This window comes from Falco naumanni, chromosome 4, assembly GCF_017639655.2.
Source record: "Falco naumanni isolate bFalNau1 chromosome 4, bFalNau1.pat, whole genome shotgun sequence".
Taxonomy (NCBI): Eukaryota; Metazoa; Chordata; class Aves; order Falconiformes; family Falconidae; genus Falco; species Falco naumanni.
This window is the reverse complement of record NC_054057.1, coordinates 11,147,155-11,165,173: the sequence shown is the minus strand read 5'-3', so window position 1 is coordinate 11,165,173 and position 18,019 is coordinate 11,147,155. Positions and strand designations below refer to the sequence as shown.

Genomic DNA, 18,019 nt, shown 5'->3' with positions numbered 1-18,019 from the left:
TGTCCTCTGAGGCCTTTTTAGTTTTCTCCCTGGTACATTAGATCCTCACTGGTAGGAACAGTTGCACAAGGTTTTCAGCTTGTTTTCTCCTGTCTTCTAAGCTCAGGGCATCTTACCAAGTCGTTGGTTGCTGCTTGCTTTTAGAAAGAAGGTCTGTAAGGGTTTATTGAATGTCTGCCAGTAGGTTGCAAAATGCAAAATCCTCATAATGACATATGTGCCCATCAGGCAAGTGTTACTTTTCACAGACTGGGCAGAGGGAATTGTAACCCCTGGAAAGGGGCTGACCAGGCACCTGAGGGCCATACCTCAAGCTGTCATCGGTGTTTCACCAGTTCTTGCTGTTCACTGGCTTTCCTGACCTCTGTGCATCATGTGCTCAAGCACCTTCTTGAAAGTCGGCCTGTGGCTCACTGCATTAACCGCAGGCAGTAGTGCAACTTGATCTGCTGGAAATTGTAAAGTCAGTGATACAGATTTCTGTGGACTTCTGTGGGTGCCCTCTCTGTTAATAATAAATTTCAGTGTGTTGTGGTTTTGTTTTTTTTTTTTGTGTGTGTGTGTGTGACCCTGTGTTTAACTGCCATAAAGACACAGGTGTAAAATTTTTGAAGCTATGTGAGAAGTGCTGGAATGCCACCTGGAGATACCGCCATGTTCAGAAGGTCTTGCAGTAAAGTTCGGATGCTTTTTTTGATGATGTTGATGCTAGAGCATAAACCGGATTAAAAATATTTTTTTCTTTCTTTTCTACAAACATCCCAGTGGAATTATTTCTAGAGCCAACAGGGTAGATTAGAAAACATTTTTTCATTTCCACCTAAACACAGTCAGGTGAGATTTCTGTGAGACCTTCTCTTAAGCCACATTTCTGTGTATTTCTTGGTTTCCTGCTGACCTGTAACTGTCTTTTTAACACTTTGAAAACTTTCTGCATTTTTCTGTCCGCTTTAGTGTCAGTTGCTGTTGAAATCAGTTTCAGAACCACAGCCAACCCTTTTATTTACCAGAACATTTAGCTTAAAGTTTAGCCTGGCCCTGGACCGAACACATCTGAGTTAAAGTAGCCCAACGAGTTAGCTTCTTTTTAACACCTCTGACATGTGACTGGCCACATGAATACTCTTAGCTTGCCCTAAATATTATGGAGGGAGGGAGAAAAGCGTGTAAAGGTCATTACTGTGGTTTGTTTGAATGACAGGAGGTTATTATAAACTGCTGTGAGTCCATTGTTTTTGATACTCTGTTTATCATACCTCAACTGAAAGATGTTAGGGAATCTTCTGATCTTTCCAGCAGTTAGAAAAGACACATCTCATGAGATTTTTTTTCATTATGCAATATAGACTGTAAACTGCTTGCATGAAGCCTGCTATTTGCTATGTGTCTTTAGAAGACCCATGTTTTGATCCCATCTTTAAGTAACACTGCAGTGCACATAACTCCTAACTTACAAGCCTTATTTTTACATTGAATCTTTTCGGCTGGGTGATTTTTTGTTGCTTTAAAACAGCAAGTATTTTTGTAATACATGAGTGTAACAAAAAACTGTTGAAGTTCCTTTTGATGATTTTATTGCTTGATACAGTGACATGGCACTACAGCATCTAGCAAGCCAATGCGTTCCTGTAGTGTTTTGAAAAGCATATGAGAAACCATAGGAAAACAGCTGTTACCAAGCATACGCTTTCTTAGATAGAGTGACAGTTATTAAAAGGGCAAGGTAGGACCACGGCATGTCTTTTAAGTAGAATAAAGCTGGCGGTAACTGTCGCTTTGAATGTGCAGTGGTGCTGCGTGTAGATATTGCCGTGTAGACTTGTAACTGGAAGGAGAGAGAGATTAACGTCCATAGTCTGCAGCTTGGAAGAGACAATATAAATCTCTGTCCTGCTTTGAGCTGTGAATGCCTCTGTAGGAGTTATAGTAACAGACAAATTAGCATAATGTAATTGGCTGGCAAGGTCAGCCCCTCTCCAGGAGCATTAGCAATGTTTACTGTAAGAAGAGACAGACCAAGTATTGTAGGGTAGTACGTTGTCTGTCCTTTTTGAAGGAAGAATAATAATTTTAGACTTCCTACATCACAGACTCTTTGCCATATCTTATTAAAATTCAGACTATCATATTTCTGCCTTAAAGCAAATCATCTAAAAGAACAACAAAGAATATTCCCTACTATCACACAAATCTTTATTCATTTTTTTTTGCTTTGAACATTAAGTTTACTTTTTCTTCCCCCCCCCCCCCCCCCCCCCCCCCTTTCTTTCTCTATCGAATAGCTTTTCTCTGAATGCTAAACTTACATATGCATCCCTGCCAATACCTAATAAATCTGGTTGGGAGGATTAAAACTTCTGGTCTTACTGCATAGGACACATTTAATAAATCCAGACGAACTTATCGGCTTTCTTGTCTGGATCTTTTGAAAGTGTAAAACTCTGGGCAAAATTTGGGGCCAGCTCTAGCAATCCAGACTCACTGGATTCAGCTTTGCAAACCCTTTCATAGCTGTGTGTCAGAAATGTGAGATGGTGCCCCACATTTTGAAGGAGACCTTGCATTGAGTTACAAACAGCCCTGGCTTTTTAGCTTTTGATCTCAAATCTGACAATTTGTGCCAAGTATTTGAAATGAGTTCAGGCACTCAGTTATGAGATGTTTGGGACATGGCTTTCAGAATATCACACAGGGGTTGCATTGCCTTTTTCTGTATACTAATCACCAGGAAGCTGAAGGTTATGTTATTTAGTAGCTGTCTTCAGCTTAAGTCTTTAAAATACTGTCTGTGACCAGGAGTTGCCAATGTAATTTTCCTAGAGAACTGGAAGGCAGGCTAAAACATGCACAGAATCACCTTCAAAACACTATCTTACTGGAAAACCTATTTCCTTGTGCTCAGACAATGTGATCCAATGGATTTCCAAAGCATAGTCCTTTCCGTGGTCTTCTGATGATGAATAAAAACCAGACAGCAATTTGGCCACTCCACAGCAACTACATTTTGAGTCTTGTTTAGTAATAATTTCCCACCTAACTGTAAGTTAGGTGGGTTTAAAATGAGCAGTGTTGTTATTGTGTTCAAGGGTCATATGCTCATCTTTAATGCGAATACCCTGTTAGCCAGACACTTTTGAGAATGGCATCCATGGTGCTGCTCAAGCCAGGCTGGCATTCCTGACCCTCTCCTCTGTCCATCAACTTTCAGGCATCAAAAGTTGCTTTGGTTGTAAAAAATCCACTGACATCCACTTTGTAGGCAAAAGCTGCTGTATGGAGGAAAGCACTCAGAAAAACAGTTCTCCATGTGCAGCTAGGTTGTTCCTCAAGGACGCATGCCTGTCCTGTTTTGTTCATGGCTCAGCTGAAACTCCTGCTTTCCATTGCCTGAATTATGTTTTTCCTCCTTGTATGAAGCTGTCTGCTGTCTGGGCCACACCATTACAGGACCAATTGTTTATGACTCAGGAAAATGAGCGTTGTGGCTTCTCAGGTGGACTGAGGCCTCACCAAGGCATTTCAGAAGCCTGTGGTACTCTAAAGGAACAGTATGTAATTTCCCCAGGATGGCTCCACACCGCATTTAATTAGTGTGGCTGGAAGCATGTACATCTGGATGATTGTCTGGTAGCATTATCAAATATAGTGCAGCTTGTTTGTTGTTCTCTCCACTTACTCCAGTCAGAAGAGAAGCTAAGCCAAACGTGTCTCAGTTTTGCAACTGAGAATTCATCCCCTCTGCTGCCGCCATATAACTTCAGTAAGATTTTTAGCCTGACTCCTCTAATGTGGCTCGCAATTTTTAGTGCCCACATTTGCATGTACAGCCAGGGATGCTTTAACTGGATCCAATTTTCTGCATATGATGTGCTCCCCTTCTCTGAAGAATAGATCCTGCAATGCTATCTAGACTTGAGCATGTAGTAATTCTTTGCTTTTACGAGTTGACATGTCCTTCTCTGCTCTCCTGTTTCTATTCACCAAAACCCTGTTCTTTTGTCTTGCTATTCTTCTAGTGGTATTCATCATACAACTTTTCTGTATTGGTTAAAGTATCTTGGTTATGATCTCTTGCCATTTCTGTGAGGCTGAAATTCAAAAGCATGGTACTTTAAACTGTGGAGTTGTGTTCTAACTAAAACCACCCTTCTGCTCTGTCACTGCTATATTATATTGCCTTCCTAGGTATACTGTGTTGTCTCTAAGAGCTATTCACTCCTCACTTTCAAGCACTTTGTAGTTATTGAAGATACTGTGTTTTAGATGTAAGGCAGAAGAATGTGCAGTAGTTTGCTCAAAGTCTTGCAGTAAATCTGTAGCAGAGTGAGGAAAAGGATGGCTATGCAGTCCCTGTTGTACCTGACCTGCAGAGCACCTCTGGAGTCCAAGGAGTTATATTTCTGTTCTCTTCTGCTCTCCCAGTCCTGGGAAGCTGTATGTCCCAACGCACCCCAGCTTGCTTACCTGGTTTATTTCCTGTTAGCAGTAGCTCCTCTTTCAGCAATCCCTAGCAATCTGTGCTGTAAGACCAAAATCACATGCCTTCATCAACGAATGGTCAGCTCCAATGGATCGTTTTTTTGCAGGGTGACCACTATTGGTTTCTCTTTCTTCCAAGCACGTTTGTTCTCCTAGTCTTGTTAGTGTTTTTTCCTGCCTGTCTGCCGCTTGCTGAAACCAAGGCAGAGATGGACAAGGGCGGCGTGTTTCTCCTTAACCAGACTACAGAATGCCAGAAGTGCCTTTGAGGATTCAAAGAAAACTTTCTTGTAATACCTGTTTGTGGCCCTTGCTGTACGCACTGGCAGTGAACTTTTCCTAGCTAGAAGTGTATTTAACTTCTTTGCCTTCTATGTAGACAGTGTAATTGCCTTCCTAAACCCTAACATTTTAAACTCATGGCTGCAAAGATTATTAATTTTGTCTGAACGCTTCCAACTGATGAACTTAATTCTCTTAAGTTCTTTCAGTCCAACATCTAGACTAAACTAGCTCTCCTCTCCCAAATCATCAGCCTATAACTGAAATGATCATGGGTGCTGCAAAACTGCTTGTTTGCCTCTGTGATTACTTCTCAGGAGGTCTGGTGAATTAACTTGATCCCAGCTTGATGCTTTGGCGTTGCTTGTATGATTTTCACCGATCAAAACTATTTTCCTACCAGTTCACTTGTCACTCCGCTGGTTAGACCTGTGATCCCTTGTTGTAGCAAATGGTCTGTCTGGGTGCTTTTTTTGAGACCACTATTGTCCTTTGCATCTGGGTCTTTCCCAGCGTTTTGTCTTAGTCCCCATGTAATAGCAGCCAGCCTGGCCCAACATAACTGCCACAGTGAGTTGTGGTTAAAAGAATATTTAGGAGATGCATTTTATTACCAGGGTAGCAGCGTTTCCACTTGACTTCTTAGCAGAAAAGTTAAGCCTGCTGGTTTTCTGCTTGAAACTGCCCGAATGGAAAATCACTGGCTGTTTTGTTGCTGCCATCCTTGCTCTCCTTTACCAACTGCTCTGTCTAAAAAATGTTCTGGTCATTGAATGCAGTCAAGCAGCCATTGCTGTAACTCATGCATGATGCCAATAACTTATGCCAGTGAAATCAATGATGAGAATTTCAAAGAAGCTTTAAATAAAATATAACAGATTTAAACGCCAAAGTGCTGTCTCTGTGAATTTGCTATTAACAGATTATAAATGGTTTGCATAATGTTGAAAAGCCTAGTGCCTTCAGTTAGCGGCATCAAAGGCTTGTTTAAAGCAATTCCTGGAGGATTGCCGCCCTCCCCCCGCCCCCACCAGCTTTCTGTTTCATGATGGATAAAAACAAAACTCCTTACAATAAAGAAAGGAAAGGCAGGTTTTCAACTACCCTCTGACTGGCCTCCAGATCTGGCAGCTGCTTTTGGATGTCTAATTGCTTGTCCTGCAAAAGTTGACATGCACCTACTTTGAGAAGGTTCTTTGAGTACCCACTTTGTACATGGCATTCTGTCTGATTTACAGAGATGAAATGATAGTGCTGGAAAAAATCAAAACGACAGAGTAGAGCTTAATTCTGTTTTTCCTTTTTCTTTTTTTTTTTTTAATATTTTAATGTTTCCTGGTTTTCTGAATGCATAGATAAGTATTAGATGCAGACAAACGATGCAAAATAATGGATAAGACACTGGACTGGGAGAAAAGATCCCTTCCATTGAGTCCTGATTTTTGGCTACACGAATCACTTTCTCTCTTCCTTCCTTCCTCTTTCCTTGCTTTGTGTCTGGACCCTAAGACTTGTGGGCAAGTGTAGTCCATCAATGTGTCTGTACAGATTTTAGCACAATAAGGCCTTGATTTCAACCGAGGCCTCTAAGAATTACACCTAGTAAGTATACTGGCAAGTCTCTTTGCTTTGTTTTCAAGTTTCTTACTAGCACTTCTCCATTTGAAATTCATGGCAAGCTCCCTTGTTTACAGCAATCTAATGGGACCATAATTGGGTCCCAAGATAACATTACAGAAATAAGCCAGTTTTTTTTCCTTAGACAAAGTTCTAAGGAGAATGTATTTTCTTATAAACATGCTTTTTATAAAAGGGTTTGTTGTTTTGTGTTTATTGGTGTTCCATCTGCTCTAGAGAATACGTTTGAGAAAAACTAGCTCCAGCATGGCATATAATGTTTCATTAGCAGGCATAACCTTGTTTATTTGCTTTTTAAAATTGTATTTAGAGGAGGAAATCAGTTTGCACCATTGACATGCTGCCAGGTTCCTGTTTATAAATGTCACAATAGGCAACTTGGAAGAAACGAAATAGTCAGCTTATGGCTTTTGCATAAAGTATGACAGAACTGGGAAGAGCCAGGCAGCCGGTTGTGCTCCCCCTGTTTTGCAGCCTCCCAATTAGCAGGATGTAGGGTGGTGGTAGCAGTGCAAAACACCCAGAGTGAAACGAGCAGGGCTATGCACACTTAGCCGTCACTGGTGTTTATTTGCACAGAAGCAGCTCTTTGTGCTATATTGCTTAAATCGCTATCTTGGGCAAGTAACTGTGTATGAAACAAGCAACCCTGAGGAAAATGGGAGATATCTGTAGGAAACTTCAAGACATAAGCATGCAATCTGACGTCATCTTTTCCCATAGAGAAGCTATTTCCTTTCAAACTCTGGTGAGACCAGTCTTCCAAAATTTCCTTCTTCTTTAAAGTACATTCATTGCATTTCCTTTATATCACTTTTTTCCTTTCCCCTAGTAAATGGTTTATCGTGGGTACATCTGGTACTCACCATATATTACGTACTGTGTATGTAAAGAAAGCTTCATATGTCAAAAGCGTTGTCTGGACAGACATGCTGAAAAGGGCATGAGGAGGGTAGTGGGGGAAGAGGGGAAGGAATCGTGGAAGACAAGGGTCATCTTTCAGTATTCATTTCTACTGGTAATTAGAGGGCACCACTGAATGTCTGTAATTAGATCATGTCACCGAAATTAAGATAAAAGACCAAAAATTCTAAATCTCCTGCATTTTATTCATAATATCGGAGGAGTCAGAGCATTTGCCTAAATCGGCAGCCAAAGTGGAGGACAGGCAGGGCGGCTTAACTTGGCCCTGGAAGAAGTTAATGTGCATTTTCACCAGAAGGTGCCAGGAAGAGCCCAGAGGAGGTGACTGTGCACCCCAGGTACCCAAGGGCAGCGGCCGAGCGGAGACGTGATGGACACTGGCCTGCAGCACGAGCTGGGCGCTGCGGAGGTTTCGTGCAGGCCTGTCGTCCTTCGGGCAGCGGCCTTAAGAGGGTTAGCAGTGCTTAAATGGGTCCTTTGGACTTCGGGCGTAGTTATGGTGGTGAGTGCTGCAGCCTTGAGACAGCTTATACCTGGCTTAGCACTTCATGCGCCTGTCCTGTCTCTTGTGCCATGCTTCTTAGCAGCACCGCAGAGTTTGCTGGAGATTAGCAGGCAAGGTTTCGTTTGCATTGCTCAGTATATCTCAGAAAGTTTTTCCGATAACATGGTAACAGCTAGTGAAAGAAAACAAGATAAAAAGATTATTTATGAGGGTTTTTTTTGTTCATACCTCTTCAGGCGTAGCCAGCATGTCTGCATTTAAGAATGATTCTTCCTAACTTACAACAAAAAGAAAGTTTCCCTGCATGTTACAGCATACGTATTTCGGATAGAATTTTGCAAAGCTCCTGCCAGCCTGAGTACACAAGTCTGATGTATTAATTAAAATTAATTTTTCACTATGGCTCCAAAAGATTGAAGACATTTTGAAAAAAGGGCTTGGGCTACTGAAGTCCGTAGATGCCTTTAGGAAGGTTACCTTTTTTGTCAAGAAATTCTAGTCACGGTGCTGTGAAGCAATATTTGGGTGGCAGTTAAACTCTCATCTGTGAACTGCTGGTGGTCGCAAAGCTGTGGTAAGTCATCTGCAGCTGGTCTGTGGAACCATCTTGCCTTAATTACAATTTATGATAAGAGCACAGAGTGTTCTGTGAGAAATTCAGAGGGTTGACAGAGGTCTGTGATCCAAAAAATTGGAAACCAGTGGCCGAGACTGATAAGTACCGATTCAAAGCTTTATGATTTCAGCGAGAGCAGTGTTTCCCCTCTTCCCCCATCTGCCTATCATTACTTGTCGTTTTTGAGTAAGGAGTTTAATTTTTCTTTACATTTTTACCCCCGAGGAGATCAGGTTGATAACATTTGACTGAGCAGTGGTGCCCAGGGTTCAAGAAGTCAGATATACTCGTACTGCTCCTGGCCTTTGGGTCTCCAGCACGGTGTGGATAGATAGAACTGTGTCCTGTTCAGGGGTAGATGTTAGACGGGACCTGGGGGCAGGGAAGAGTTCTTTTGCACTCTGGGATATATCATTCATGCCTGCTGTTGGGTGTTTTTGGTTTGGTGGTTTGGTTTTTTTTGTTTTTTTTTGGTTTTTTTTTTTTTTTTGTAATGTGCCATTTTTATCAGGTAGCTGTTAAGTGAGCATTTGTCTGCCTTCGAAACATTTTGAGGAATAGATCTTTTGGCATCAGTTATGTATTTTTATATGTCAGCCTTGTTCAGTGACTTCATACCTCTCGCTAAGTAAGGGAGTTTAAATGGATTTTAGCAGGCTGCAATAAGATCTTCCTGGGGCTTTGTCCCTATGCTTAATGTTACTACACAGCATTTTCCAGCAGTTCTTTTCTGTGTCCTTTTTTCTGCTTTAGTGCTTTTTCTCATTCAAGCTATACAGATGTTACAGGTTAAAAAAAGCTGTAGTATTGCATTTCAGTCTCCACCAAATTTATGCTCTCCCACCTCTTGTACAATGGTACTTTTTCCTTTTTTCTTTTTTTTTTTTTAAATTTAAGTCTTTGTAGTAGACTCTTTTTCCTGTGATCCTCCAACTGCATTAGCAATCTGATCCATTCTTTATCTCCATTTTCTTCCCTAGTTCCCCTGCTATGTTTGTTGGCTTTGTGTGGACAGCAAGCTTAGATCTGGGCTTATGACACTTTCAGAAGTTGCAAACCAGTAACTGATGAAACAGCTGTGATGGTCTGGCATCAGAGTGTTTTCCTTACACATGGATCTGAATAATGATAAAATATTCATTTTCTGGGGAGATTTGATAACTTTGGTTTTGAGATGATCATCATCTTCTGTCAGGAGAGAATTCAATAGAATTTAACAGTAATTTTGATGGAGCATTGTTTGCTACATTTAGTCTATAATTTTCTTTATGACGATGTCTTCCAAGTTTTTAAGTCAGCAGGTTCTTTGGATGTGTAAACAGCATGTGCAGTGGGTGAGTGTGTCACTGGTGGCTTCCACTCATGTGGGTATTATATATATTGTGAAGTTACGATTTCCATAATAAGGCAAGATGCTACTGCACACTTCTTAAAAATTAATGTGTAGCTGCCATTTAAATGTGTGTCTTGGTTACCCTGAGTGCCATGGGTCTGTAGAGCCTTCTAGAAGACTTTAGGTTACAAATGCGTATTTTCTTTCCCCATAAATTATAAAATGTCTGAAAGTGGGACAACTTAGAATATTCATCCTTGTTCAAATATGTTAATTGAGAGGCCAGGCTATGTAAATTCTAAAATATCTCTGTGTATTTGATTTCTATCTTCTTCTTCTTTTTGTTTTTTTTTGTTTGTTTTTTTTTTTTTTTAAGTTGAAGCCTTTACTCTGGAATTATCTGAACAATATTTAAAGTTGCTTTTTGGGGAAAATATAGTTTAATGATTTTTTTGCAGAAAACAAAAAATTCAAAAAAGTGCTTTTGTCTGTTTAGATGGATTGGATTTTTCTCTCATTTTTTCATGGCAAATCTCTTCTGACTTTAGAATTTATATAATAGTCTGCATAATATATTTATGTACAATTATAGGTGTTATAGGTGACAGGTCTGTTGAAAAGCTCACTCAGAACAATCCTGAATGAGTCTTCAGTTTGTATAAAACTGGTATTTGCAATTTTCATTAAGCCTCACAGTCAGAAAAGAATAGTAGGAAAATATAAGCTGGCTTTGGTTCAGAAGCTAGCTCTTACAGTTTAGAACCACAGACAAATGCTTACTTGATACTCAGAATATTCCATGAGATTGTAAATGATGGCTTAGTCTTCTTCATCCTTTGCTTTCAGTAGATGGAGATGTGTGATGCAGGTGGTGCCATGTGACACAGATGGGTGTTTCTCTGCAACAAGTTTAGTGGAAACTGTTAGTAGCTGGAGTGATGGGGTGTATTTTGCCTGTGTCTGTGGAGCCGTCATTTCTCTGCTGCGCTTGCCAACAGGGTGTGTGTTCTTGCGGAGCGATGTGTAATCCTCTCCACCAGAACATGGAAGCATGACTTTGAGACGTTTTTGGCCTTTAGAAAAAAGAAGTGTGTTGCCTATCCAAAGTTAAATGGTTGCATGTGGGAGAAAAATGCTCAAATGTTTTCTTGCAAGTCTGAAGCTAAAGTGGGGGATACGGTGTAACTGGGGAGAAGGCAAGCCAATGATCTATCCCATTTCCTTTTGCAGCTGGAGAGGTTGAGAATAAGCACGTTGATTTAAAACTGGTTCATGGATATGGCTGGTTTTTGTTTTATTTATTTGAATGTTAAGTACTGCTGGAGAGTACAGTGTGAGCGCGTGGGTGAGGGGAGCGTTTCCGTAAAAGCTCTTCAGTGTTATAATCCTAGTTTCTGCTTCAGTGGAGTGACTGGGAACTTTGGTGGGGATGAAATTTAGTCCTAGAGGAAATAAATTCCTCTTAATTTATTGGATCTTAATTAAGAACCATTAAATGAATCTTAAGGGCAGGGGATGTCTTTCACATCTCTGCAGCTCCTGGCATGTGGGTGGCCTGTTCCCTGTGTGAACATTTAGATTCAGTTTAATAAAATGGATAATATTAATAAGCTTATATGCCCTTTTCTAATGCTGAAGGACAGCTGTGAAGATCTCTGAGAAAACTGAGTGTGTATTATACTCTCTCAGAGTATGAACAGGTCTTGGGAGTGTTAAAAGCAGACAGAGAGCACTGTCCACATCGTCGCTTCTGGTGACTTCTTCTCTGGGTTGGAGTGCTGGGAGCTCCCCTCCTAGTATCAATTAATCTTAACCATCGACTTAAGAGCTGGAGGAGAATGAAAAGGGGAGTCAAAGTGAGATGTTCTTCGTGGATCCCTGGTGGAAGAGCATGCAGAACTCCTTAAAATTAGAGCTGGAGGCAGCCTAGCCAAGTAACAATCCAGCTATAAAATGTAGGTCTCAGTTTTGGCCAATGTTGCTGAATTTGTCCCGTTTCTATAAGGGCCCAAAGTCGAGTCTGCAAGGAGCTCACTAATATCCTATCCAGATCCATTCAGAATCAGATGCAGAGCTCAACACAGCAAGGCCATCTTGGGAGTTCTGAAGACCGTCTGCATCGCACACGCAACAAGCCTAGTCTTGCTTGCTGGTGATATAGAGTCATCCTGCATGTCATGATGCATATGACTAGATCAGGCAGGCTTAGTGTCAGATCTATTGTGCATTACCTTCCTCCTGTCTTTCAAAGCATAGGCATTGTCATTTGAGTATGAACTTGCTTGAACTTCTCTGTAACTTCACAAGTATCTCACCAATGTAAATTATTTTGAGGTTGCCAAATCTTTTTCTTGTGAATGTAAGAGTCGTGCTGAGTTTGACATTTTCTTGGGAAATCTTAGACTTTCTTTTGGCAGCGTAGTATAAAGGTCTAGTTCCTGCCCAACAACAGCATTTGCATTACTGAGAAGAATGGACATCTGGATGCATTGACAGGTTTTCATTCTGTTTTTGCTTTCCATGCATCACATGTTCAGCCTACTTTCTCTGAAAAGATACAGTTTATTGGAAATTATCAAAACCTTGGAACAGCATTACAAGTTTGTGGATGTAAGATAACAAACTTTTTCATACCCATCATAATTCATACCATTTATACCTTAGAGAGCTCTGGAATTATAGAAGAAAAGGAGACGAGAAGGAGAAGAAAATGGAAATACTGGATCTAGGAGCGTGGGAATCTGATATCAAATCTTTAAATTCTGCTCTGCCATGGCACAACAAAATTCAGTCAAAATCTGGGCAAGTGCTGGGGTACCACTTGTCTAAAGCTCATGATGGATTGCATCCTTTCCCTTCCCAGGCCTCATGGCACCATCCACGTTTCCTTTAAAGATCCTCCCATGTAGCAGATCAATGTTCTGTAGCTCTTGGAAAACTGTGGTCTGGAGTGTGTAACCTAGAGAAAGGCTTTCTGCATCCTGGACAGTTTCATGCCAGTGCTCTGGCTTCATGCACACAGCCCCTTTTGGAAGCAAAGCAGCCGTGTAAGGCACATCATCTGTGCTGGCAATGGGAAGGGGCAGTTGTGCAGCACTGCGGAATAAACTCATGGTGTGGGACTGATGCTTTTCTTCTTTGTTGCTCCCCTATGGATCCAGAGGTGCAAGTACTGTATACCTGTCTTGCAATTTAATGTTTGCTCTAATAAACATACTACTGAAAGCAAACAGACGATGCAGAATGTTTGGAAGGATTCAGAAACTATGGAGCCGGTGTAAAGGAGCAATAAATGAGGGTGAAGTTTGAAACAAGTAAATATCACCTATTGGTAGGTTTTAATTGAAACACAGACTTAGTATAAAGGAGAAGCTTTAGGAAGTGATACCGCTAAAACATTTACTTGCAGATGGATAGATATTAGACCTGGTTTTGCAAAATCTTGTAATGATCAAAAAAGTCAGTGCAGTTTTGAATCCTGAACTAATCCATTGAAGAAGTGACATTTTAATAGGAATGTGGTAGATGAGAGAGAACTTCTTTTGGAAAAGATTCCATATAGCTAAGGTTATTCTCTTTTATTGCCTGATGGTCATGACATACTACCAGGCTATGAAAAATAACAGTGAATGTCCTTGGTCTGGCTTCCTCTTCCAATCCATGCTCCTAAAGAAATACTGGAGCTGCTGAACCTGATTCATATTGTGTAGATTATTTGCTGCAAGAGGAACTCAGAGCTGGATCTTCTTCATACTTGGTGAGTGGTCTAACCATGCGGCTGTAGGCAGCACCTCTGCCTCTTTGTATGTTTATGAAGACTGCAGCAACTCCCTTAAAAAAAACAGAGATCCCTGTGTCTGCAGTAGTCTGGGAAATCACCTGAAATATATAAGAATTGGGAGATAGGGGGATGACAGCTAAGGTCTTCAATGGTCCCTCTAATTATTGGCTCCTTTTCCATGAGGAATGTTGCCTGGAGGGTTTATTCTTGTTTTGGTTCAGATATTCTTGTTTTGGTTCAGAATGCAATCTTTCTCTTAGGTCTGGGATTCCGTATGTTGTCTGCCTGTCCACATTTGATCCAGAGCACAGTTTCCTTTCTTACCAGCTTTATCTATCATTATTTTGTGTTTTTTCAGTGCTTCCTAGAGAAATTGGCTCATAAGTGGGAATTCTGAATGTAATTTAACTTTAGTTTTCAATCCTGTGTATTGCAGAGGTCAGAAAGATGCTTTGCATGAGTCTTGGTGGCAGAGTGTGTGTGTGTAAAGGTGTTTTTTCCCCCTTTTCCTCAGCCTAGCGTGAGGTGACAGCAGAAAGTTTCTTTTCCTCTTACTGCTAACAATCCACACGTTGATGCCTGATAGGAAAAATAACGCTCTCAAGGTTACCGCATTTTTCATATGTATACGCTGTGGGTTATCTCTGGCTCGAGAGTTTTGTTTGTTTTTAAACGCAGGCCAAGTCAAACCCTGTGGTTTAGCAGCAGCGTGTATTGTGTGTGCTGGCAAAACAGGAGAACAGCTTTATCCCGTGGTTCCTTCCCTAGTAGTATTCCGGTCTCTCGTGGCTTGTTTGCTCTGTGGGTATCAGTTATCTGTGAACTTGCTTTTAAAAAAAGAACTTTTTAAGGGCTCCAAGTTACCTGAAGCAAAGGTTATATATGTGCAAATACAGCGCTATTATTCTAGGCCTCTGGGATATTATTGCTCTACAAAATATATGGAGGCTAATAGAAATAGCTGTTCTGTGATGTGCCGTGTGCTGTTTGTTACTTTGGGACTATAAAACTTGATTTGCTTGTCAGCCTAAACAGACCTGGTACACAGTAAACAACCCATGTAGTAAATCAAGGTGCCCTGCACTCACCACAGGAGTAATTTTCAAACAAAATATATATCATCTTCAGTTAGGAGCATATGTGCTAAATATCCTCATTATAAATCACTAGTCAGAATCGCAGAAGAGTGATTAGTCAACTTGCAGGGTTTTTTTCTGTTTATATTGCCCTGTAAAAGTAAACAGTTATTTTTCATTTCTTTATTATTCTTTGTTACAACAAGATCTATTGACTTGGGATTTCCCAAGAGCCAGTAACTTTTCTTATTGTTGATACTTTCAGATTTCTAATTCTATTCAAGATAAGACATTTATTTCTTTTTCATTTTCCTTCACCATCTCCCATTTCCCTTCTTTTCACAGAATATCTCCATGCATAACACAGTTGGAGGAGCAATGGCAGGACCTGGATCTCACCAGCTGACAAATACAAGGATGCCAAACCACGACACCAGCGTTGTGATTCAACAAGCCATGCCGTCTCCACAGTCCAGTTCGGTCATTACACAAGCACCTTCCACAAATCGACAGATTGGGTGAGTCCATTTCCATTTGCTCATTTTTCCAGTTCTTTGGCTCCAGCAGCTGCATGCAGGACCAGATGTTGTCCTCGTGGTTCTTGAGGTTATGGAGTTTGCACTTGATCCTGCAAGGATGCAGCAAGGATGCCTGCAACATCTGTTGCAGACTGGGAGGGAACAGCCAGGTTACTACGTGTACTCCAGACCTGATGCTTTCGTTCAAAAGGGGCAGAATGCTGTTACGTGCAGGGAATTCCTGCTTTCTCCATCCAGTTTTTTGTTTTTGTCTGCTTACATTCATAGTTCATGTTGTTTTTATAAGTGCTCTGGGAAAAAAGGGTATTTCTGAAGCTGATCCTTGCAATTCCTTCAATGGGAATCGTGGGTACTCTGTGGGATTGAGCTGTTTCCTACGTACTGTGTTTAACTGAAGAATGCTACAAGACAAAATAAAAAGACCATCAAGATAAATGGAGTTTGGCACAGAAACCTCTGTTTCTCAAACAGTTGCTCAATTTGTGATGATGGATCCATATTTATTCCCATAAATTGACAGTATGGATGCTTATTGTATTGGCTTGAATACCAATTGTGTGCTCATGTTTGGAGAACTGTGTGAACAAAAACATCCTTGTTTTGTACTCTTGGTTACTTCCAGCAAACATCAGGTCCTCGTAAGTCACAATAACTTGTTTTTAATTACACAGAAACTGCCCAGATGGTTTGAGGGTACAGTTTTTTTCCTCACACAAGGATTTGGGTGAGGGGGTGAGGTGTAGGCTGAGTGTATGCATGAAAATATATGGATAAAACGATATATCAGTGGACTAAGAAAGGAGCAGGAGCCTAGATTCATCATCTGTAATTTGTAATTTGGTCATATCCATTATATGGTAAGTGCAAAAGCAGTCTCTGTCCCCAGTCATTGTCTAAATAATTGATGAACAACTTGCAGTCTCTTCAGAGTAAAATCGAAAAAAGAAATCCTGGCATTGAAAAGCCAAAATCCAGTTCTTCTTGAGTTTTCCTTCAAGATTCTTGGTGGCTGGGGGAGGTTGTAGACTGCAGGCTGTCTGTCTCCCAGTGCCATGGTGGCAGGATGGCCCGTGGCACTGACTGCTCCGGAAGGGTTACCTAGCCACACACAGGACACAGATTCCATCTGCTGCCCCAGTTTTGTGCTCCTGGAGAAGCTCCTCTATTTTCCTTTTTACTACTATTTCAGGATTTTCTTCCTAATATAGAAATTTGATGGCATGGGTCAGGTAAAGATATTTGATAGATGTGCCTTTGTATATGTTATGTAGTGACAAAACAGTGTCCAACTGGGATTTCGTGTGCAATACCGTTGGTCTGTGAGTACAAGAAAGTTGTTGTCTTACGTCCCATTCTGTTCAAATACAGGGGGCTGGGAAGAAGAAACAGTTTCTTTTTCAGTTTTAGAAAGAAAAAACTGCTAATGCCATTATTTGGTTAAGGATGATTAAGCTCCTGTTCAAATTGTGACTTAATAGGTCTAGTGGTAATTAAGATCCTAATTAAAAATAATAATAAAAAAAACACCAAACAACTTTTAATACTCAGTGGTGAGGTGTTTTATATGGGAATGTACTTGGCTTCCAAACAATTGTTTCTATATAATGAGAAAAAAACTGCATGTGGTTTTGCAAGACCCTGTCAGTCAGGTTTTAGGTTTGCATTGGTTCGGGGCCACGGTGATTAGAATCTCTGAAGTTGGAGGAGTTCAGGATAAAAAGGCCTATTTCCTAGTCAGTGGTGAGTGTCTCACTTGGGAAACTTCGTGATGACATATCTTAATTCTCCCCGTGACTGAATCACACCAATGTTTCCTAAGTCTGACTCTAAAGCTGCTCTATTGGGAGGCAATTGTCAGCATTTTAGTCTCGGTGTGAGTTGGTGTGTGAATGAGACTTATAGTGTGACCTCCAGCATACTCTGTTCCACATTCTTCCCTCTTCCTAGGAGGTTTTGGTTTTTGTTCATGGTGTGTCCTAGGAGATAATTGCTGAATTTTCAACTTCATCTGCTTGCCAAATTGTTGAGCATCCTTGTTTGTCTTCTTTTCCTTCGGCCTTTTCCCTGTGGTGCCTGTTCTATTTTATTTGAAGAACGTATCTTGTCATTTCAATTTATCTTCATCTTATCCTTCTAAACGTGCTAAGAATTATATCCAAGAGCCCTTCACAAGGAATACAGACTGGGCAATGGTTTCCATGTTAGACAACTGAAGAAAAATCCAGATAGATTCAGAAAATGCTCTGCAAAGTTTGGTGGTTTTGATTTGGCTGTACAAAGTTGAGGTGATTCAACTTTTTAACAAGCCCAAATTCTGAGGTGCTTAAATCAGTGGTTTTGGGTTGGGTTTTCCCTTTTTTTTTTTTAAAAAAAAACACCCATCTGAAGCTGCCCCAAAGGGTAGATGAGTCCTTACCGTGAAGAATTGTTCCAGGGAATATGTCTTTTAATGAGCAATAAAACCAGCAGAGAGCAACGGGGTAAAACTCTCACTGTAAGAGCAGGATTAAGCCCTAAAGGTTATATAGAACCATCTTGTAGCAATATTCTGATTTTTATCACAACCAAAAATATTTTAGTGTCAGACTATGGCCAAGCCACCTGCAAATGTTTGTGATGGACTTACTCCAATGAAAACAGGGAATAGCAATGAAAGTCTTCATTTAGACCCTGCTCATGGGCTGTGCTGCAGTAACAGAGAATGGGACCCACCTGTGCCTGCACGCAGCTGGTTTCGTGGTGAGGACTGGGCGAGTTCACAGCAGCTGACATTCCCAAGGGACGTAATTTTCCCCCACTTTCTTCTCTCCGTCTTTTTCTGCCCTCTCCCTCCATCCCTCTCCCCC

At 40.9% G+C, this 18,019-nt stretch overlaps 1 protein-coding gene across 1 annotated transcript in view; it reads left to right on the top strand.

Moving 5' to 3' along the window:
* CREB5 (cAMP responsive element binding protein 5) overlaps positions 1–18,019 on the top strand; it is a 213,175-nt gene that overhangs the window by 28,850 nt on the left and 166,306 nt on the right. Inside the window, exon 4 of the mRNA XM_040593165.1 lies at positions 14,980–15,152. Coding sequence (XP_040449099.1) covers positions 14,980–15,152 — 173 coding nt within the window. The remainder of the gene's footprint in view (positions 1–14,979; positions 15,153–18,019) is intronic.